We start from the raw sequence: 18,666 nt of genomic DNA on the forward strand, positions 1-18,666 counted from the left end.
TTATTCAAACACATAACAGAAAACACGGCAGACCTGACCGACGGACATACGACTCTGGGTAACGGTTGCCGACAACACTACACACAATAAACACACAAACAATAGAGACCCCAAACCCGTTAACCCCACTTAACCTAATAACATAAACAAGTTATCTAAAGACAATAAACCCCCTTTTCCCCAAACAACATTATGAATACCCCATTACCCAGACTCCCCAGGGGGTAGGAGTCGCCACAATATGTATATGTACAATTTTAACGGCGTTAATGCACACACACACACACACACACACACACACACACACACACACACACACACACACACACACACACACACACACACACACACACACACACACACACACACACACACACACACACACACACACACACACGCAGAACAACAACACAAATAAAAAAAAAAAATATATACAGAGGATCTGATGTCAGATCAACTGCAGATACCTAATTGCTTGATGTGATACAGGACATCCGCTTTAGTTATATCAGACAGCGCTATAGGCTAAGCAAACAGACGTGTTATACATTGGGCTAACTTAAACTCATGCTGCTCAAGTTTATAAAATAAAACATAAATCCCCAAAAGTATTTAATTGCACAATTTCGTTCCACTTAAAGACATGATGTACCCCTTGCATGTGCAATATAATTTGTCCTCTTGTTAAATATTGAGTTACCTTATAAAAATTAAAAATTTTAATTAAAAGGGTTAGAGACTACTATTTTTAATTAAAAATTAGGCGCCAAATTATCAATATGCATATTGATAATTTGGCGCCTAATTTTTAAATAACCTTGAAACAATCCTGCCAGCAGACTGGTTTAACTTGATAGATAGCCTACAAGCCTAGTGAATAGTGTTATTCGCTAGGGTAGAACTACCGTAGCTCTCCAGTCTCCAGCCAACAAGTTTCTTGCACAACCAGAACATGATAGCTAGAACAAGTTACAACTTACTCTAGGAAGAGCTCGCTATGTAGAACGAGGAGAACCACTGAAAACAATGCAACTTACCTCAACAGGTTTGCGGAGGTTAGATGTAGAGTTCTTGAAGGCTGATATTGTGGTAAGCTTAGGGTGACACATTAAACATTTCATAATGTAGTTTTCTCCCTTCCTTCCCATGGGAAGGAACAGTGTGACCAGGTGGCCAGGGGTTGACCACGAGAGTGGAAGCTGCTCCATCAGCGTCCATCGCTGCCTGCAAGTGGCGCTCGAAATACGGGTGCTGCAAGTGCTGCACCCTGGTGGCGAAGCTTTAAAAGTGCGATAAAATGATAGCTTATGAATATCTCTGGTTGTTGTTTCTGTTCCACGACATTTTGTATGCCATGTTCGGGGTGTGGGATGAGGAGAGTGATAATTTTAGTAATTTAAAAATGATTTAATTCATCCTCAATGTGTATTAGCCAATCAGATTTGTCTAGATGCGATTGCGATTCAGCTATACGCATGCACTGACACTCACAGCCAGACAAAACAACGACAAACAAGTAATATATTGGTCTGCAGAATACAGAGCCTGTGTAACATAGTATCTTTAGAATTCTATAAACTCTACGTGGACCGTAACCACCCCGCACCCACTCCCACAATGGAAAATGTAATTGAGTAAAGAGTAGAATTCTTAATCTAATATTTACTTGAGTGAGAGTAAAAATCTGACTTAAAAAAGGAACGTGAAAAGTACTCGCTACCCGAAAAAAGTATTTTTTTTTTTACTCATTTGCGTTACTTGTAATGCGTTACTACCCACCACTGGTTGAGATATAAATCATTTTCCGAGGACCGGCTGCTATGCTAGGCGGTGCATCGCATGTGCTTGCTAAAAGGCGTATGCTACTAGTGGTGGTTAATAGAATATATATGCCTTGGCTGATTAATAACCAATCACTAATCACACCCATTTACCAGATGCTAGTTATTCCGTTTTTAAATATGGTTACATACATTTTATTTGCTCTATGCATTGGCTAGCTATTTGAAAGACTTCGTAGGTCAGACCCATTTGACTCACGTTATTCCAACTGGCCAATAAAGCCTTTTAAACAGGCGGGGCTGCTTACCTGCCGTGACTCGGCCACATGGGTCGAGCGGTTGGGCCTTATCAACGCCCTTACCAGTGTTGAGAAAGTTCACTTTCTACGTGAACAAGTTCAAAGTTCAGTTCACAAATTTTAAAAATTTTAAAAAACATTTTTTCAATATGTTGCTGTGAGCTATTCTTTTTTTCCTGTATTTTGAACATTGAGCCCCCTTTGTGGTTTGTCTAGGATGAAATAGAGTGGTTGAATCAAGTATCGTAACGAAATACAGTTTATAACGTGTTTTATTGCACATTTAGCGCATTTTGTAAATCACTTTGATTTCTGTTGGAAGCCTCATTGCTCGTTGGCCGGAAACGGAAAGGGGGGATGTTCACGTTTGGTTGTAGTCTTTTCGCTCGGTTCTAGCCCTACTGTTGAGACGGAGAACCGAGCGTAAAGACTACAACCAAACATAAACATTGTCGGCTTGTTCAAGCCAGTCGCAGGGAGCGTGATGTCACATACGAGACATGTAGTCTTTCTCATTGCGTTCTCTCTCTACAGCCTTTAACTGAACAATTGCCCAATAAACAGTCAAACCCTTGACATGAAAAATTTCATTTAAATCCACAAACAACATATATGTAATCTGGGGCATTTAAAGACTGGGACCAGAAAATAATTAATTTCTCTCCATTGAAACCCATTCATATTTTATGATGTCATAGGTCCCATGGGCTCTACCGGAAGGGGCATGACTTCGCCACTCAGGCTAGGGGTACTCATATTAATGTTAGAATACCTCATAAAGTGACATTTTCATGCCATTGGACATTTAACACAAAAACATCTATGGAGGAATTGATGACACAAATGGCAGCAACAACAAATACTAGATTATATCAAACATATTTACAATAATATTGTTAAAAATTCCTCCTATAAAAGCTCATTCCCATTTCTAAAACCATCAGACTGTCCATAACCATTAAAAACACAAATTATAAATATATCATAAAACAAAACAAAAAAAGGCCACAAAGTGTTGGCACACACCAAAACAGGTGTAAGATGTCATGTTAGCTGGTGCTACATACTGTTAGCCCGAAGGACTGAGAGAAGCTAGCGTCAGTGCTCTCCACCGAGATTCAGTTTCCACAAACTAAAAAGTCTTTGAATTGAAGTGACGCCCTCTTCTGAATAAAAGTTGGAAATGTGAGAAATAGTGTGAGTTTGTGAGTACGTGAGTGAGTGAATGTAGGTCAAACAGGTTTGGTGGTACTGCGGTACACCACAGTGTCATCTTCGCCACCTTCGCCGGACAGTGGAGGCGCTGTGGCGACTGGCTGGTGGGCGCCCTTCTTATGTCCTTTCAGGAAGAAGAAGGCCAGCACCGCCAGCAGCGCCAAAATGGACACCGCCAGCACAATGGCTATGGCGATGGAGCCTGAGAGAAAAACATTAAACTGATAGTGAACATTAAAAAGTGCCAATATGTGTGATGTGCGCAATATCCTGCGAGCAGGGGCGATTCTAGGTAGTGTGGGGGCCCTAGGCAGAGGATTGTTGACGGTGGGGGGGGGGGGGGAGGGCTTGTTGACGGGGGGGGGGGGGGGGGGGGGGTGTATGGAGCGATTGTTGACGGGGGGGGGGGCCAAACAATTGCGGGGCCCCAGGCAGTTGCCTGGTATGCCTAATGGGATGCGGCGCCTCTGCCTGCAAGCATGCTGACATCCTAATGCTATCGAGGCTAATGAGTGAGTACGCCAAGACTGAAGTCCCTGGGCCACTTTGAAGCAGAATTGTGATCGATTGTATGAAGGAGCGGATTGTTTTTGTTTTCCTGCGAGTTATCGCACTCCGTGTCACCAAAGAGGTACTTAACCTTTTTGTAGGCCTGCTTACGCACGGTCTCTATACATCGCCTTCGGAATGGTAGAGGTCAGCGTTTGTTTGACTTCCTTTATAAAAAGTAGCCCGGGGAGCACCTTCAAAAGTGGTCATTTTAAATTGAACCTGTAACGCCATTTTGTTAGCCATCAAATTTAACCTTACAAATGACCTAAGGGGTATTGAACTTGATTGTGACAACGTTTTTGGCCTCTGGGATTCTCTAGAGTGGACTTGTGATTTGTTTAACAATGGCGGACATTTACATTGTATTTTTTGCATTATTCAGCTATTTTTAACATTATCAAAAACAAAATTATACCATAAGTTCGGACAGTATTAAAGAGTATTTGTACCAAATTGTTGGCTTACGGGTCGTTTTCAACAAGATTTTAAAGGGATCCAAAACATTCAAGGTACAGCAAAATCTATCCAAATGGACCGCATGGGTCCTTGAGGCAAAAATACTTATTATTTAAAAACTCATTATTTGGTTTCTAAATAAACACACTGGGAGCATAAACAGTGTTAACCTTTTCCACTGTACCCACTGGCCATAATTGTATATAAATTGGCCCTTTTTGCTCAGCCACTTCATGTGTATTTATCCATTTCTTACCGTTTGCATATGAGGTGGTCTGTGATAAGTCTTGACAATTTAATGGTACACTAAAAGGTTAAAATTGGGAACCCCTGACCTAAAGTACCCGAAATCATTCTAAAGTACCTGAATCACTCCCCTCCAGCTCCTCAAACCTTCCCGGGGCGAAGAGGGCCGACCCTGTGGACGTTATCATGAACACTTATGAACACATTAATCATCACTATCAAAATCATTTAAAATGATTCTGATAGAACATTCATCCCAATATACATTGTGCTCATACTGCTATGTTACCACCATTCATTTCCATGTGAATACCAATTTAGCACATGCTAATCCTATGCTAGCAACACATCAATGCCACGTTAGCGCCATGCCAATACTTTCCCATGTAAGCGCTATTTGAAATACATGCCAATGCTCAATAGCATTATGCTAATTCTACACTAAGCCCCGTATTCCTCCTGCTCACTTGTCACTCCATGGCAGCTTTTCTCGCATTCGTCCTTCGACTCAAAGTGGTTGTCGTTGCCTTGGCAACCGCTGTAGATGAAGGGGTGACACTGCTGCTGGATGGGGTTGTAGTACCAGGCCGACTGGTTCTCATAGCAAGGACCTACTTTGGGCGGCTCGGTGCAGAATGCTGGGCGGGGGAAAGGGACGGGGTTATTAACAGAGGTAAAGCGAGAGGCAAAAAGAATGACCCTGAACAGAAGACTTACCCAGGTGGTCGGCAAAACTCACTTCCAGAAGACTGGAGAACGTCTCATTGACTGGGGAGAGAAAACACACACAATACATGTAAACGCACGCACGATAAGTTAACACAAACAATACTATGTGAGTGCGTCTGTGTGTGGATGTCTGCACACAGATGCATGCGTGCGTGCGATGATGGTCTGTGCATGTCTGTGCGTGCACGTCTCTCACGCTGGGCGCAGCGGGACTCGTCCGATTCGTCGGTGCACTGCGCCTGGCCGTCACACTCCTGCGATCGGTCGATGCAGCAGCCACTCGCACACTGAAACTCTTCGTCCCCACACGGGGCGGTGCAGTCCTCTAAAGTGGAGCCACACACCAGTCAATACACTGCTTCCCCAGACCCTCCTCTTTGTAACACACTAAACAGCAGCCCGTAATATCACCGGCCTAGCGGATTTGGTGATGAGGTCTTTGCATAGTTTGCAGGACATTGCTTATTGTCAGTTATATAGCCAATCAGGATCACCAATGACCTGTTATACCAGAAGGGCTGCAGTGTCCATTGTTAAAATACACTCTGAATGATCGATGTTTAGCTTACCCTTGCCTGGCAGAGTAACAGATCTTCCAGTGGGTGCTATGGAAACAGAACATAACATTAACATCACATGTGAATAACACAACCTATTCATAAACATTCATGTTATGACCTAAATGACTGCGATGTGTCAAAGTGTGAACAGTGAAAGATAGAACAGTTGAATTACTGCCGTGCGTACGCCGTGGGTCTCTACTGTTCGTATTTAAGGTTCTGCATAGGTTGTTCTGGTTATTAACAGACAGAAGTTACTAATTCAGTGGGATCGGGTGATCTTTATTATGGGAAAATGATGTGTCATACAAATGGACATATATATGTGAACCTCAACAGTTCTGTCATGAAAGAACCTGAAAACTAAGCAAGAAAAACTAAGTGGAATACGCTGGTGACGTAAAGGCCAATAGTGTACGTAAGGCGGATATTCAAGGCTGAGGAAGTTTCATATAACCTTAAGTGGGGTCGAGGTACCTTTGACGTTGGCGCAGGCTTTACCACACTCCTGCTCAGACAGGAAGTTGTTATTGTTTCCTTTGCATCCCCCATAGACGAACTCCTCACAGCGGGCCGTGGCGGCGTTGTAGTGCCAGCGAGGGAAACTTGCGCGACACAGTCCCACCTCCTTCGCCACCAGGCAGTACACTGTTGGCACACTTTATCATTAGAGCCATCTGCGTGTGATGGTGCAGTAGTAACTTACTTACTAAAGTACCTAATTTAGGCCTGTGACCCATTTTTCTCCTACGTTGTTGTGCAAGACCTTCCCACGCATCATTTTAGCCCCACCCACCTCCGCCCATATCATAAATGTCCCAGTGAAGTGCTGAGCAGTAATGTGCTCATGGCCTGAGATTGAGAAACACTGGTGTAGCGGTTTTTCTGATTTCTGGGCTTCTTAGCTGTAGACATCCTTGGGCAAGATGCACAACACCCTTCCTGCTCCTGAAATATATATTTATCTGTATTCACTGTCTAACCACTAGTTGGTAATGAACGACATTCATCTGAATTCAGTCAGTCGCTTGGCATAAAAGTGAATAATAGTATTAAGTTATTAGTTTCTGTTGTCATGGTGTAAATAATATAAAACGCACTACTATCATAACGAAACAGCATGCATGTCTGTACCTGCGGTCATGTCTGTCTTTGCGTGTTCTTTTAAACCGCTGGAAAGCTGTAGTGGGATGTGGTCTGACTGGTTCCCTTGGTAGGACAGAGGGCTTACCCCCCTTGAGGGCTTGCTCACACCGCTTATAATCAGTACCAGTATTATGATGTTCCACTACCAAACACTGAGCTAACAGAAGGTTCACTACCAAAAGCAGAACTACCGGCCTGCTCGAATTCCTTAAACCTAGACCACAGCAGTTTCACTACCAAACACAAAACTACTGGCCTGTTCCACTGCCTTAAACCTAGCCAACAGCAGTTTCACTACCAAACACAAAACTACTGGCCTGTTCCACTGCCTTAAACCTAGCCAACAGCAGTTTCACAACCAAATTCAAAACTACCGGCCTGTTTCACTACCTTAAATATAGCCACCCAAATTTTGATAAAATCATCTCAATATCACTTCATTAATGAAATGACATATCCCATGTGGACTCACTGTCAGACTCTTCCTGGTTCAGGACCTGGATGTTGACCGTGGCGTCGTCTGATTGGCCGTTGGAGTCGGTGACATGCAGCGTGAAGTCGTAGGTCCCGGCGACCAGGTTGGACACCCGCAGCTGGTCACCAGTGGGCTGAATCAAGGGGTCAGTCTACCGTTAGAGCTCCTCCCTCACACACACTTTGGAGGCACTGCATGAAGCCTCTCCAAATGGAATGGAGATGTAAAAAACACAATAAAGATTGTGTGTGTGTGTGTGTGTGTGTGCGCGTGCGTGCGTGCGTGCGTGCGTGCGTGTGCGCGGGGTGTTACCGTCATCTTCACGGAGGGGTTCCCCTTCTTGATGCTCCACCTGTAGCTGGTGATGGTGGCGTCCTCCGGGGCCCGGCTCTCCACGCCCCTCAGTGTGACCTCTTCCCCCGGCCGGACCACTACGTTGCGGCCCGCCACTGCCACGGGGCCCGCACTCGGCCCTTGAGATACAAGCACCGGGGTGAGAAAGGGGGGCCTGCACTAACGGCCAATGAAATAAGGACTCCAGGGGCCCTAAAGAAACAGTACTAGAGGGGGCACCAAAATAAGCAATACATGGGCCCCACAGAGCCAGGACTAGGGGCCCCACAGAGACAGCACTAGGAGCCCTAAAAAGACAGCACTAGGGGTCCCACAGACAGCACTAGGGGCCCCACAGACAGTACTAGGGGTCTCACAGACAGTACTAGGGGTCCCACAGACAGCACTAGGGGCCCCACAGAGACAGAACTAGGGGTCCCACAGACAGCACTAGGGGCCCCACAGAGACAGCACTAGGGGTCCCACAGACAGCACTAGGGGTCCCACAGACAGCACTAGGGGCCCCACAGAGACAGCACTAGGGGCCCAACAGAGACAGCAAAAGGACCACTAAAGAGACAGCACTAGGGGCAACTAAAATAAGGAATAGGGGGACCCTACAGAGACAGCAATAGGGACCCTACAGAGACAGCAATAGGGGCCCCACAGAGATAGCACTAGGGGCCCCGTAGAGACAGAACTAGGGGTGCTACAGAGTCAGCAGGAGGGTATAAGAAGGAATGCAGGGGGCCTAAAGTTTGAATAACAAAACCAAGAGCCCTCAGACACAAATCTGGCAGGTGTTCAATGCATTATAATTATACAATAATATGCTATCCTGTACTTTTCAATGTTACAGATAGCTGTAAGTATGTATTTTTTGGTTGACAGTTGACTCTTGATATACATTAAAACCAAAACTTTTTTTTTCTAATATAGATGCACATTGAACTCTAGTATTAATATTATCCTCAAGAATGTACAATTTCTCAAATAATGCGTTGACAATCAGAACAGTCCCGGCTCACCTTCGGCCTCGGGCGCATCCAGGTGCTGCTGGTAGACGGAGTCGAGAACAAAACTACTGAAGCCTTTCTTTCCGACGAACCTGCAGGCATAGCCCTTCTTGTAGAGGCAGTTGAAGAGGGAGCAGGTGCTGCGGCCCGAGTTCCTCTCATCCACCAGCACTACATTACACTGGGGAAGCAGGCAACAAGTTTCCATACAGTCCTCGGCGTTGGTAACCTGCGAAGAAGCGATGAGCTCAGCGCCCCTTTCCACAGAAGCTTGAAGGTCGACAACAAAGTCTTTCTTGCCGTTTCGGAACTTGGATGCACAGTCTTGTGCGTTGATCATGTGCAGGGTTTGGATCAACACCGCCGACATCAGTCCAATGCGGAGCCACATACCAAAAGTTGTATCTATCGGCTCTCTTTAAGAAAAAAACCAAAGAGGCCTAATTCCCTCTCTCTCTCTCTGTCAGATAATGTCACCCGTAGTGTTTGAAAGTATTAGAGCGACAGGAGACAGCAGCAGCGATAAATTCTCAAACGATTGTACTTCCGGCTTTGGGTGTGTCCCTTTACCAACTGACGTCACAGCCATCAGGGTTACAGGTGTGTCATACCTGGAAAATTCCCAACTAGGTCTTTGCGATGTTTTTCCCCAGGGGTTGGATGTTATAGTATCACGAGTTATTTATTTTTTATTGGAATGTTAAATATTTTGCACATTCTCTTTCATGATTAAAGATACCTTAGTTGTCTTTTCAATATGGATACACACACACACACACACACACACACACACACACACACACACACACACACACACACACACACACACACACACACACACACACACACACACACACACACACACACACACACTCAGGGAAAGAGAGATTTGGCTATAAATATATTTATGTACGGTTTAGGATGTTATTGTATCGCCCTTTTGTACCAACAACAGTCTTTTTTTGTATTATATTGGGCTGTTTATGTGCTGTGTCACTGTAGATGGCTTCTTTTAATTTCCAATGTCGTTCCAAAATGCAGTCCAATGATCTGTCCAAGAGTGAAGTTCTTCAAGTTGGATACTTTTATTATAGTTTGTAGGTTAAATCAGATGCTATACTGTTGAATAAACAAATGGTTCTATAAGTGCACGTGATAACAGTAGAAACATTGTGCCCTTCATGGGCCACACCCAGTACACCTACACCTCCTTTGAATTATCCTGCTCTGTGAGCAAGAGAACTCAAAAGTAATAAATGAAGACAAACAAACCGCAAAATAAGATAAATTCATAAATTCATAAAGTTAACTCACTAATAACGAAATCAATAGAATGCTGGCTCCTACGTAACGGATTGGGGACACAATATGGTGAATACTAGCTCTGACCCCCAGAGGGCACCGACGGCAACCTTATGAAAAAGAAAGTCTGAAAATGTTTTATTCTTTAATGTGTTGCACATATGGGTTGATTTAGAATCAGGTGAAGAAACACGAATCATTTTACTATAATATTGCTTTTCTATATAACTTATTTGTACCTGTCATGCCTGCAAATTGAGACTAGCAATCATCGTACGTGTAATTCATACAAACATGGAAAGATATATTTCGATAAAAAAATGTAAATTAATGTTCAAATTGTTATTCTTTATATATATATGGGATAGCCTTACACATAAACTCTCATGCTATACCAAAACAAGTGACGCATGCTACCGGAAGTGACATAAATGAATAGGCCAATCACAGCACGATATAATATGCCCCGGAATCGTCCAATCAGGTTTATGTTCGACTTGCGTTGTTTTTTGAATGTTGTTGAAGGGTGGCAGGAAACCTCTGAAGTAATCAAGGTATTGATAATATTGTGTCTTTACTCTTTACGATATAACGTTATTCTTGTTCACGGGGTTCATATGTAGTACGTCTAAGCTGTGATGTTGTGTTTCCCATTTTGATTTTCTGATATTTATTTTAAATTGAGGAAAGCAATTTGCGACCGAAACAATTTCCCCCTTGGATTAATAAAGTACTCTGAAACTAGTCATGGCAGGGGCAACGAGAGGACGGCAGCCCTGCAAGGGAATCACCCTTCCTCCTCAAGTCAAATTACAAGCTCCGACTGTGAACGAAGGACCTCCAAACTTCCCGGACGTGTGCGACGCTCTGCAGGCAGAGATGCATCAGCAGAGGCAGTATGTATCACCCGTCGCCAATGTCGCAAGAACAAAATAACATGAATGGAGACGAAAAAACGCATACTTAACCAAAGATCTTTTCTGTGTTTCCTGCACCTACCTGTGATTGTAATTCAAGGCGGGTGTTGGCTGTATTTTGATTGTCCTGACGATGCTTTCAATTCCCCAGTTCTGTCCAGGCGAGGTTGCCAGGTGAAGGTGGGACTGGGGAGGGCAGCTCCCCGCCCAGAATAAACCAGGTGGACCTGCGACCACGCGGCAGGAAGAGGCTAGCTGAGAGCGCAGGTACTGGCTCATATTAATGTAGTGTTGTCCCATGCTATGAGCTGCTAATGTAGCTCTGTAGTCCCATGCTATTGGCAGTGACAGGATGTTAACGTAAAGCTACAGTCATACTAGACTACAGTGAGTGAGGCAATCAAATCAACCACATGTGAAAAAACCTTCTTTGGCCACAGGGATAGCAGGGAGTCTTTATGTATTTAATTTAATTAACGCTTTTCTGAGTATTCACACTTTTAAGGGTTTGAATCCAGCCTGCCGTCTTCTGCTGCATGTGCTACCCTCTCGCTCTCCTATACGTTCCTGTCTAACTCACTGTATCTGTCATGAATGAAAAATACAGAACAAGCTAAACTAAACAAATAATATATAGGTCACGTTACCTCCTTACAAAGGAAGGGCCAGACAGAGTTAAAGAGAGACGTTGAGAGCTCGGTTGTCAATGGATGGGTGCACTGTTTTATTTCCCATCAGGCTGTTCTGTGGGGGTGAAGCTCCAGCTGCCCAGCATGGCTCCACGGGCCCAGAGCCTCCCACTGCAGGGGCCCGGGGCCCCGGCACCAGAGGACCCCCCCACCAGCAGCTGCCCAGGCGGGTGAGTGTGTGTGTGTGTGTTGGATCACAAGCTCTGTTTAGCTGTGGTGGACCCCACTTGGCTCTGTGAGAAAATAAACTCGGCAGAACAGATAGCCGACTACTTGAATAACCCGTAACTTCAAGTTTAAACGGCTGTATGTGAAGGGTTTATTATCACCAAACTTGGGGTCATGACCCCATTTGGTGTTGCCTAAAGTGTGGATGCGGTCGCAGAAAAAGCCTAAATAGCGATCGTAGTTGTATAGTAAATCGTTGTTGGATTAAAATGGATTAAAACAAGTCATTTGAATGGACTCATAAAGTTCCTGCATGAACAGACAGGATTTGGGAGAGTGTTTGAGAAGCGCTAATCTCCGGTTTCATCACAGAAACGTGACGTACAGAGACCTTCAGGAGAAGCTGGAGGCCGTCCAGCTGGCGTCCTGTGACGGGGCCTCGGCGAGCATGGAGGAGAATACCCTGAAGGAGCGCAGCATGTACTGCAAGGAGCTGCTGACCCAGGGCAAAACGGAGTTCTGTTTTGAGGAGCTCCGCGCCGAGCGTTACACTCTGGCCCGGCGGCAGGAGGTCTATGGTAATCCTCCCCTCTCAGCATATTGGTCAGCCCTAACTACAGATTGGTGGAAGCACTTAAAGAGCCAGTGGACCCCAAACCCTTATTTGTTTTTAAAACATGTTAATAAATCTCATATGATCCTCAACATAGTAATCAATTCAATTGTATCGCTGTGACTGGAATAAGATTTAGTATTGGTATTTGAGAGAAAAAAGTTTTGCATTCCAGCTGAATGCAGTGGGTACACATGCTCTTTAATTAGTAATGACTTGGGTCAGTCTGTACCACCGATTAGTAGTTATAGTACTAGTAGCGTGGTAATTGCTGTGGTTTGGTTCATCCAGCGAAGATCAGAAAAATGGATGACCTGGAAGTGAAACTCAAGCAGGAGCTGCAGGAGAAGCAGGGAATGCTCCTGTTACGAATGTCCCTGCCTGAGACACCGGAACAGGTATGAACCCGCCCCCCACCCCGATTCTACCTTCACTTAAGGTCTGTTTGGTATTCAGTGTTAATGCACTGATGGCACTCATTGATGACCACACGGAAAACTATGGCCAGGTTGTTTAACTTCTTATTATTCCCCATCAAGGTGGATGAGGCCCGGAACCTTCCAGTGGCCGAGCCATTCCACATCTTCACGGACCCCACGTCCGGCTCCTCCTCCTCTTCTTCCTCCGCAATGCCTTTTAGGTAAGGAACCCTTCCACCAGGCAGAAGTATCAAAACTCTCCCGATTCCTTCCCTTACCGACTCTCTCCTAGGCAAATAGACCATTTCCTTTCCTTTACAACCACCCCATGTCCTTGGAAATCAGCCCGTTTCTTCAGCCACCAGACCCTGGGCTCGGCAGCCTGACCCTCTTCCTAGTAATCAGACCATGTCCATGTTGCCTCTGCAGGGACGGCAGAGCCAGCCCCAAACCACTGAAGGACGACGTTTTCTTGCGTCCGGGAGAGCAGTTGCCCTCTTTAAAGATGGCCCTGCGGTCTTCGGTGAGGGTTTCAGTTCCAACGACTATTGTTTTGAAAGGAAAAATCCGATGCCTTATTTATATTTATTTTTGGTACCTGATGGAAGTATGTTTTCTTTCCCTAAGGGAGTTTTGTACTTTGTTAATGCATAATAATTCAAAAAATATATATATATATATATATTTTTATATATACCTTGGTAGTCCAGGCGGGGCCCAATTGATGGTAAGGTGGCCGCCTTAACCACAGGGAACTTGCTGGGGGAAACACTGGACTGTAGCTAAATATATGGTAGTACTGTGGTACGACTGTAGCCAAATCACTAGTATTACTATTGTCTGACAAACTGAATTACTTGGGTGCTACTCTAGTGAGACCAGCTAAATCTCTATGGCAGTCATACTCAAGTAGCGGCCCGCGGGCCTTTTGTGGCCCGAGGGGTGTCTATTAATGGCCCTCGAGCTGTTTTGAAAAGTTTTTTTAATTATATAAAAAAAAAAAAAAAAAAAATCGTGCTGGGCGCTCTTATTTTGAAACCGCGCGCCGCGATCTCAATACGAGGCTGGGGGTTGCAACGATAAACAGATTGCACTCCAGCCCACAGACCGCTCCAGCCCTCCCAAACTCGAGGCAGACAGTCCATCTCAGCAGCAGTCAAGGCCGATTTAGGGTCGTTTTAGACGCAGAGACGTAAGCACGTAATTTACACAAGGGACTTGTTTTAGACAAGTTTTGATTTACGGTTCCTTTAAGGTTCCTTAAGGATTGCGCGTGTTGCAAGGGGATTCTCCGCCAGAACAGTAGGGGGAGCAACGAACGAATCTGTGGGCGTGGAAGTGGAAATCGCTGGCTTGTTTATATTTATAATTATCATAATTCGTTCTTGTGTTTTCTTCTTCTCCTTCTTCAAAATTCTTCATTCGGTTCTGTCACGGCCTTTTTAAAATGGCGTTATTATGCTGTAAAACCGGAAATGTGAGACTCCTGAAAGGATGTGGTTAGCTGGCCAATCACAGTCTTTGCGAGCTGCGTAGGGCCGTAGTGTTTTAGTCGCATAGTCAGGAATTTTGGCCGACGCACTTAAGCACGTAAGGGGGGATATTTTACCGCGCAAGGGGGGTTATGTATCTTACGTGCTTACGTGTTACGTCTAAAACAGAGCATATATCGGCCTCAGTCACACGTATACCGACCGGCCCCTTGAGTCACTGAAAAAAATTTTTGTGGCCCCTCATCATTTCTACTTGAGTACCCCTGCTCTATGGTGATACTGTAGCTGAATGACGGTAGTTGCGTGTCTAGTGCAACCGAGTCCATTCCTCGTCCTCTCCAGGGCTCTGGAGCGAGGCTTCTGTCCCTGACGGAGACGGTGGTGGGCACGGTCCAGAACAAGACGCTGTGCTCCTGCCCCGACAACACGCAGGACTTTGCCGGCTCCGCGCACCTGGTGTCCACGCCCTACGTCAGGAGAGCGCCGCCCTCTGATGCTGGTACCTCCTCCGGCCGATGAAGCCTAGAGTTACTATAGCAACTAGAGTTACTAGTTGATACCACTAGAAAAGAGAGGTAGACGGGAGTTCTGATGCCGATATGCTCTAAAGCGGTGGTTCCCAACCAATGGGCCGCGGACCATTTGCGGCTTTTTTGTGCCCAAGGGGGCCTTGCGATCAAGGTTGGGAACCAGTGATGAAGGCCTTGAACTGCTTTGCTTTTAAATTAGGAAAATATGCACTGTATTCAGAAGTCAAAATGATGTCACCTGTTTGGATCACCTGTTTATATCACGTTCCTTGATAGTGCGCTGATATAATGTGTGTGTGTGTGTGTGTCTGGTAGACCACCAGGGGCTGCTGCGCCGGAGGCAGGCTGCTGCGCCCCTTCCCCCCCAGACCGAGGAGACCCCCACCATAAAGCTGAGTCCCATCAAGGAGGCCAGCCTGGAGGCCCACACGACGCTGTCCACCGCGGGGGGAGCCTCAACCCTGGGGGTCTCGTCCACCGACGACCCCCTTACCCCGCAGACTGGTACCCACGCTTCATTACAGCAGGACCCCCACTGGTTGATGAGACTCACTGACGTGGTGCATGCACACACACACCTGGGGCTCCTGTGTCAACCGGGGGGGCTCTGTGTTCTAGGTGAGGGGCCCCTGTCCGGGGACCCCTGCAGCAGGGAGACGAGGCGGCGTCTCCTGGACCAGGCGGAGGTCAGCTCCTTCCCGGGCTACCACACGGTGGAGGCCCCCCTGCCTCCCGTGGACAAGGACACCCACCTCTCCCTCGGTGAGAGGCCTCCTTATCCCCTTAGCGACACACCCATTTCCCCTTAGCGACACACCCGTTTCCCCTTAGCGACGCACCCGTTTCCCCTTAGCGACACGCCCGTGTCCCCTTAGCGACACACCCGTATCCCCCTAGCGACACACCCGTATCCCCCTAGCGACACACCCGTTTCCCCCTAGCAACACACCTCTAACCCTTGGCGATATGACCTGGTACCCCAAGCGATACACCTGTACCCCTAGCGACGCAATGGTAATGACCCTAACGACCACACCGCTTGGTGTAGCCCTTTGTATCTGTAGCCCTAGCATCACGGGCTGTAAAAGTATCCCTAGCAACACGGCCTGTATCTGTATCCCTAGCAACACGGCCTGTATCTGTATCCCTAGCAACAAGGCCTGTATCTGTATCCCTAGCAACACCGCCTGTATCTGTATCCCTAGCAACACTGCCTGTATCCGTAGCCCTAGCAACACGGCCAATATCTGTAGCCCTAGCAACAGCTGACCCCGGCGTGCGTGGTGTTTCCAGGCGGCGCGGAGGTCTCCCTCTACACCAAGGTCCAGGAGGAGGAGGGGTTCTCCCTGTTCGGGGGCTTCAGCCAGAGGAGCCACGTGCTGCTGAAGGTACCGGGACCAGCACGCTGCCCTCGGAGGGAGATGGGGGGGAGATACGGGGGAGATACTGGGGAGGTAGCTAGGTGGGTGGATGGATTGACCGGGACATGGAGGGATGAGATATGTAGATGGACACAGGTGTACCGTTGAAGGGTATTTGCAGACAGACAGACGGGTGGGTGGGTAGATGGACGGGCTACAGTGGACGGACATGTTGACAGCCTGCTCGGTGTCCAGGTGGAGAGGAGCCTGTTGCCGTGGGATTTCTACGTGCTGTCCCAGCTGCGCAGGAGGCTGTCCCCGGAGGATTCGGCCGCCCTGCCGAGTGCACGCTGCTTCCTGTTCCAGGACGCATGCGTCACCCTCTATACAGTCCCCAATTACCAGAAGCTGTCTGTGAGTTCCTCTCTACTCCCCCAGCCCTCTAAGCACACTGGTATACTTGTATTTATACTTATACATAATACCCTCATAAGTGAGTTATGTAACTGGCACCATTTAGGATTTGCTTTATTGTTGAAAACTTGTCCCACATAATTCTATATCAATACATTTATTCCAAGTACGAACCTGGTTCTGACCTCTGACCCTGACCTCTGACCCTGTGTAGGCGCGGCTGAGGCTGTTACCGCCGGGCTGGGTGTCCACTGAGGTGACTGGTTTGCTCCTGATGATGCGAACCTTCCACTCCTCCTCTCTCCTCCTGGGAGCGCTGCACACGGACTCTCTGCTCATCACCCACGGGTAACTCCTCCGCAGGCCTCCTGGCCCCTCACTCCCTCTTTACTCCTCCCTCCTCACCCACGGGCATCTCCTCCTCCTCACACTGCTCCACACTCACCCCCCCCCCCCCCCCCCCCCCCCCCCCCCCCCCCCCTCCTGACTCTGTACACACTCCATGGTTGGGTTCAGCGGCCGCTGTGTGTCTCCAGTGGAGGCGTGACCTCTGGTGGTGTTTCCCCCGCAGCGACTCCCTGGTGTCCGTGGACCTGCTCTCCTCCCTGGACCTGGAGCTCCAGACGGACCTGACCTCCGCCGCCCAGGTCCCCGCCGCCCTCGACTACATCCAGCTGGGGCTCCTGAAGCCCACCGACTCCCCGTACCAGGTGTGTGTGTGTGTGTGTGTGTGTGTGTGTGTGTCAGGGTTTCCGCAGGTCCTTAATAAGTCTTAAAAGTCAAAGATCCAATCATCTGAATTGGAGGCCTTAAAATGTCTTGACGATTGTGACGGGTCTTAAAAGTGTAATAGATTATGGAACCAATTCTCATGCAAACTGTGTTAGAATGGATTGGAGCACAGGACACCCAGTGTGTCACAGAGGCTAGTGGCATCTCCTCTACAGTACATTAAAGGCACCTATAAAATGGGATTATATCAATCATTTGTCTTCTTTCTTAAAAGAAAATAAATTGCCAGTAGGGAGGTGAAATGGGTCTTAAATTGCATTCATTATGGTCTTAAAAAGGTTTTAAATTTAGCTTTGATGAAAACCGTGTGTGTGTGTGTGTGTGTTCCCGGCAGGTGGACCTGGTGTGTCTGGCCGAGGCGGTTCACCTCCTGCTGACCAAGAGGAAGATGACGGTGGTGAAGGAGAAGGACGGCTGGATGGTGGAGAAGCTGGGACGCAACGGCAGCAGGTACCCTACCTCCTACCTACCCCAGACACAACATGTTCAGTACAAGCTCAGCCCAAAGCCCAGGCCAGCACTATCGCTGACATCCCCCTGAGCAAGGCAGACCGCTTCTGAACCTTAATGCCGAGTTCAAAGTTCAAACCAGGTCAACTCGTCTCCCGGTTGTGGGGCGTCAAATCAGATTACAGCTTTGTTAGACCTTGGATTTTGTGAGGCCTACTCTGTGTGATATTAAGTATATAATGTGTTTGTATATGTAGTGTGTTACATCCTATCCTCCTATGTATTCCGCCCACTTCCTGTTTCTCCAGGTTGGGCAGGATGTCGGCGTGGAGGAAGGCGTTCCATCTGCTGCTGAACTCGTCCGGACACTCCTCCGTCTCTGTGCTGTCCCAGCTGCTTGACCTGGTCGCCACCGCTCCTTATTATAGTTTCCGTGACGAGCCGGGGGTTACTATGGCGATCTGATGCTGATCTGATTTTTGTTGTTCTTGTTTGTCAAACTTGGTTCATATTTTTTGTTGTCGGTTTCTCATGTTTAAATGTGTATATGACCCCCCTCCCCCCCCCCCGCATTGAAACGTTTACTTACTATAGGGTTTGTCTGCCATGAATCTGTTTCCAGCTTCGAAACACATATGATAAACAAAATTTATTAAGAAGATGCATGTATATTGTAAATATGTATTAAAATATGTAGTTGCTAAAGTAAA

General features: G+C 46.9%; 2 protein-coding genes across 3 annotated transcripts; one reads left to right on the forward strand and one right to left on the reverse strand.

Moving 5' to 3' along the window:
• Positions 1 to 2,652: 2,652 nt before the first annotated feature.
• LOC115534492 (kunitz-type protease inhibitor 1) lies at positions 2,653 to 9,386 on the reverse strand. Its single transcript, XM_030345501.1, has 10 exons — positions 8,821 to 9,386; positions 7,772 to 7,932; positions 7,457 to 7,592; positions 6,316 to 6,486; positions 5,848 to 5,883; positions 5,475 to 5,603; positions 5,267 to 5,317; positions 5,017 to 5,187; positions 4,668 to 4,721; positions 2,653 to 3,497 (listed from the first exon to the last, which is right to left on the reverse strand). Exons 1-10 carry the CDS (start codon positions 9,197 to 9,199, stop codon positions 3,313 to 3,315), a joined length of 1,473 nt encoding a protein of 490 aa, XP_030201361.1. The 5' UTR covers positions 9,200 to 9,386; the 3' UTR covers positions 2,653 to 3,312.
• Positions 9,387 to 10,576: 1,190 nt separating this feature from the next.
• Positions 10,577 to 18,666, forward strand: bub1ba (BUB1 mitotic checkpoint serine/threonine kinase Ba). Of its 2 annotated transcripts, XM_030345500.1 has the most exons (17): positions 10,577 to 10,664; positions 10,856 to 11,006; positions 11,179 to 11,294; positions 11,766 to 11,886; positions 12,257 to 12,462; positions 12,789 to 12,895; positions 13,037 to 13,137; positions 13,346 to 13,439; positions 14,752 to 14,908; positions 15,255 to 15,443; positions 15,558 to 15,701; positions 16,233 to 16,327; positions 16,556 to 16,714; positions 16,929 to 17,062; positions 17,286 to 17,424; positions 17,841 to 17,956; positions 18,265 to 18,666. In XM_030345500.1, exons 2-17 carry the CDS (start codon positions 10,858 to 10,860, stop codon positions 18,419 to 18,421), a joined length of 2,184 nt encoding a protein of 727 aa, XP_030201360.1. In that variant the 5' UTR covers positions 10,577 to 10,664; positions 10,856 to 10,857; the 3' UTR covers positions 18,422 to 18,666. The 2 variants fall into 2 exon arrangements, with proteins under 2 accessions (XP_030201360.1, XP_030201359.1); XM_030345499.1 differs by having other exon boundaries at positions 15,255 to 15,701.

The sequence above is a fragment of the Gadus morhua genome, chromosome 21 (assembly GCF_902167405.1).
Source record: "Gadus morhua chromosome 21, gadMor3.0, whole genome shotgun sequence".
Taxonomy (NCBI): Eukaryota; Metazoa; Chordata; class Actinopteri; order Gadiformes; family Gadidae; genus Gadus; species Gadus morhua.

Bases quoted from the DNA above. Each gene is read 5' to 3' on its own strand.
- LOC115534492 (XM_030345501.1), bottom strand. From the start codon at position 9,199: ATGTGGCTCCGCATTGGACTGATGTCGGCGGTGTTGATCCAAACCCTG. The intron at 6,487-7,456 runs GTGAGTCCACAT...GTGTGCCAACAG, and splicing joins GAACCAGGAAGAGTCTGACA to TGTACTGCCTGGTGGCGAAG. The intron at 5,318-5,474 runs GTGAGAGACGTG...TTCTCTCCCCAG, and splicing joins CGAGTCCCGCTGCGCCCAGC to TCAATGAGACGTTCTCCAGT.
- bub1ba (XM_030345499.1), top strand. From the start codon at position 10,858: ATGGCAGGGGCAACGAGAGGACGGCAGCCCTGCAAGGGAATCACCCTT. The intron at 17,063-17,285 runs GTAACTCCTCCG...TTTCCCCCGCAG, and splicing joins TCTCTGCTCATCACCCACGG to CGACTCCCTGGTGTCCGTGG. The intron at 17,425-17,840 runs GTGTGTGTGTGT...TGTTCCCGGCAG, and splicing joins CCACCGACTCCCCGTACCAG to GTGGACCTGGTGTGTCTGGC.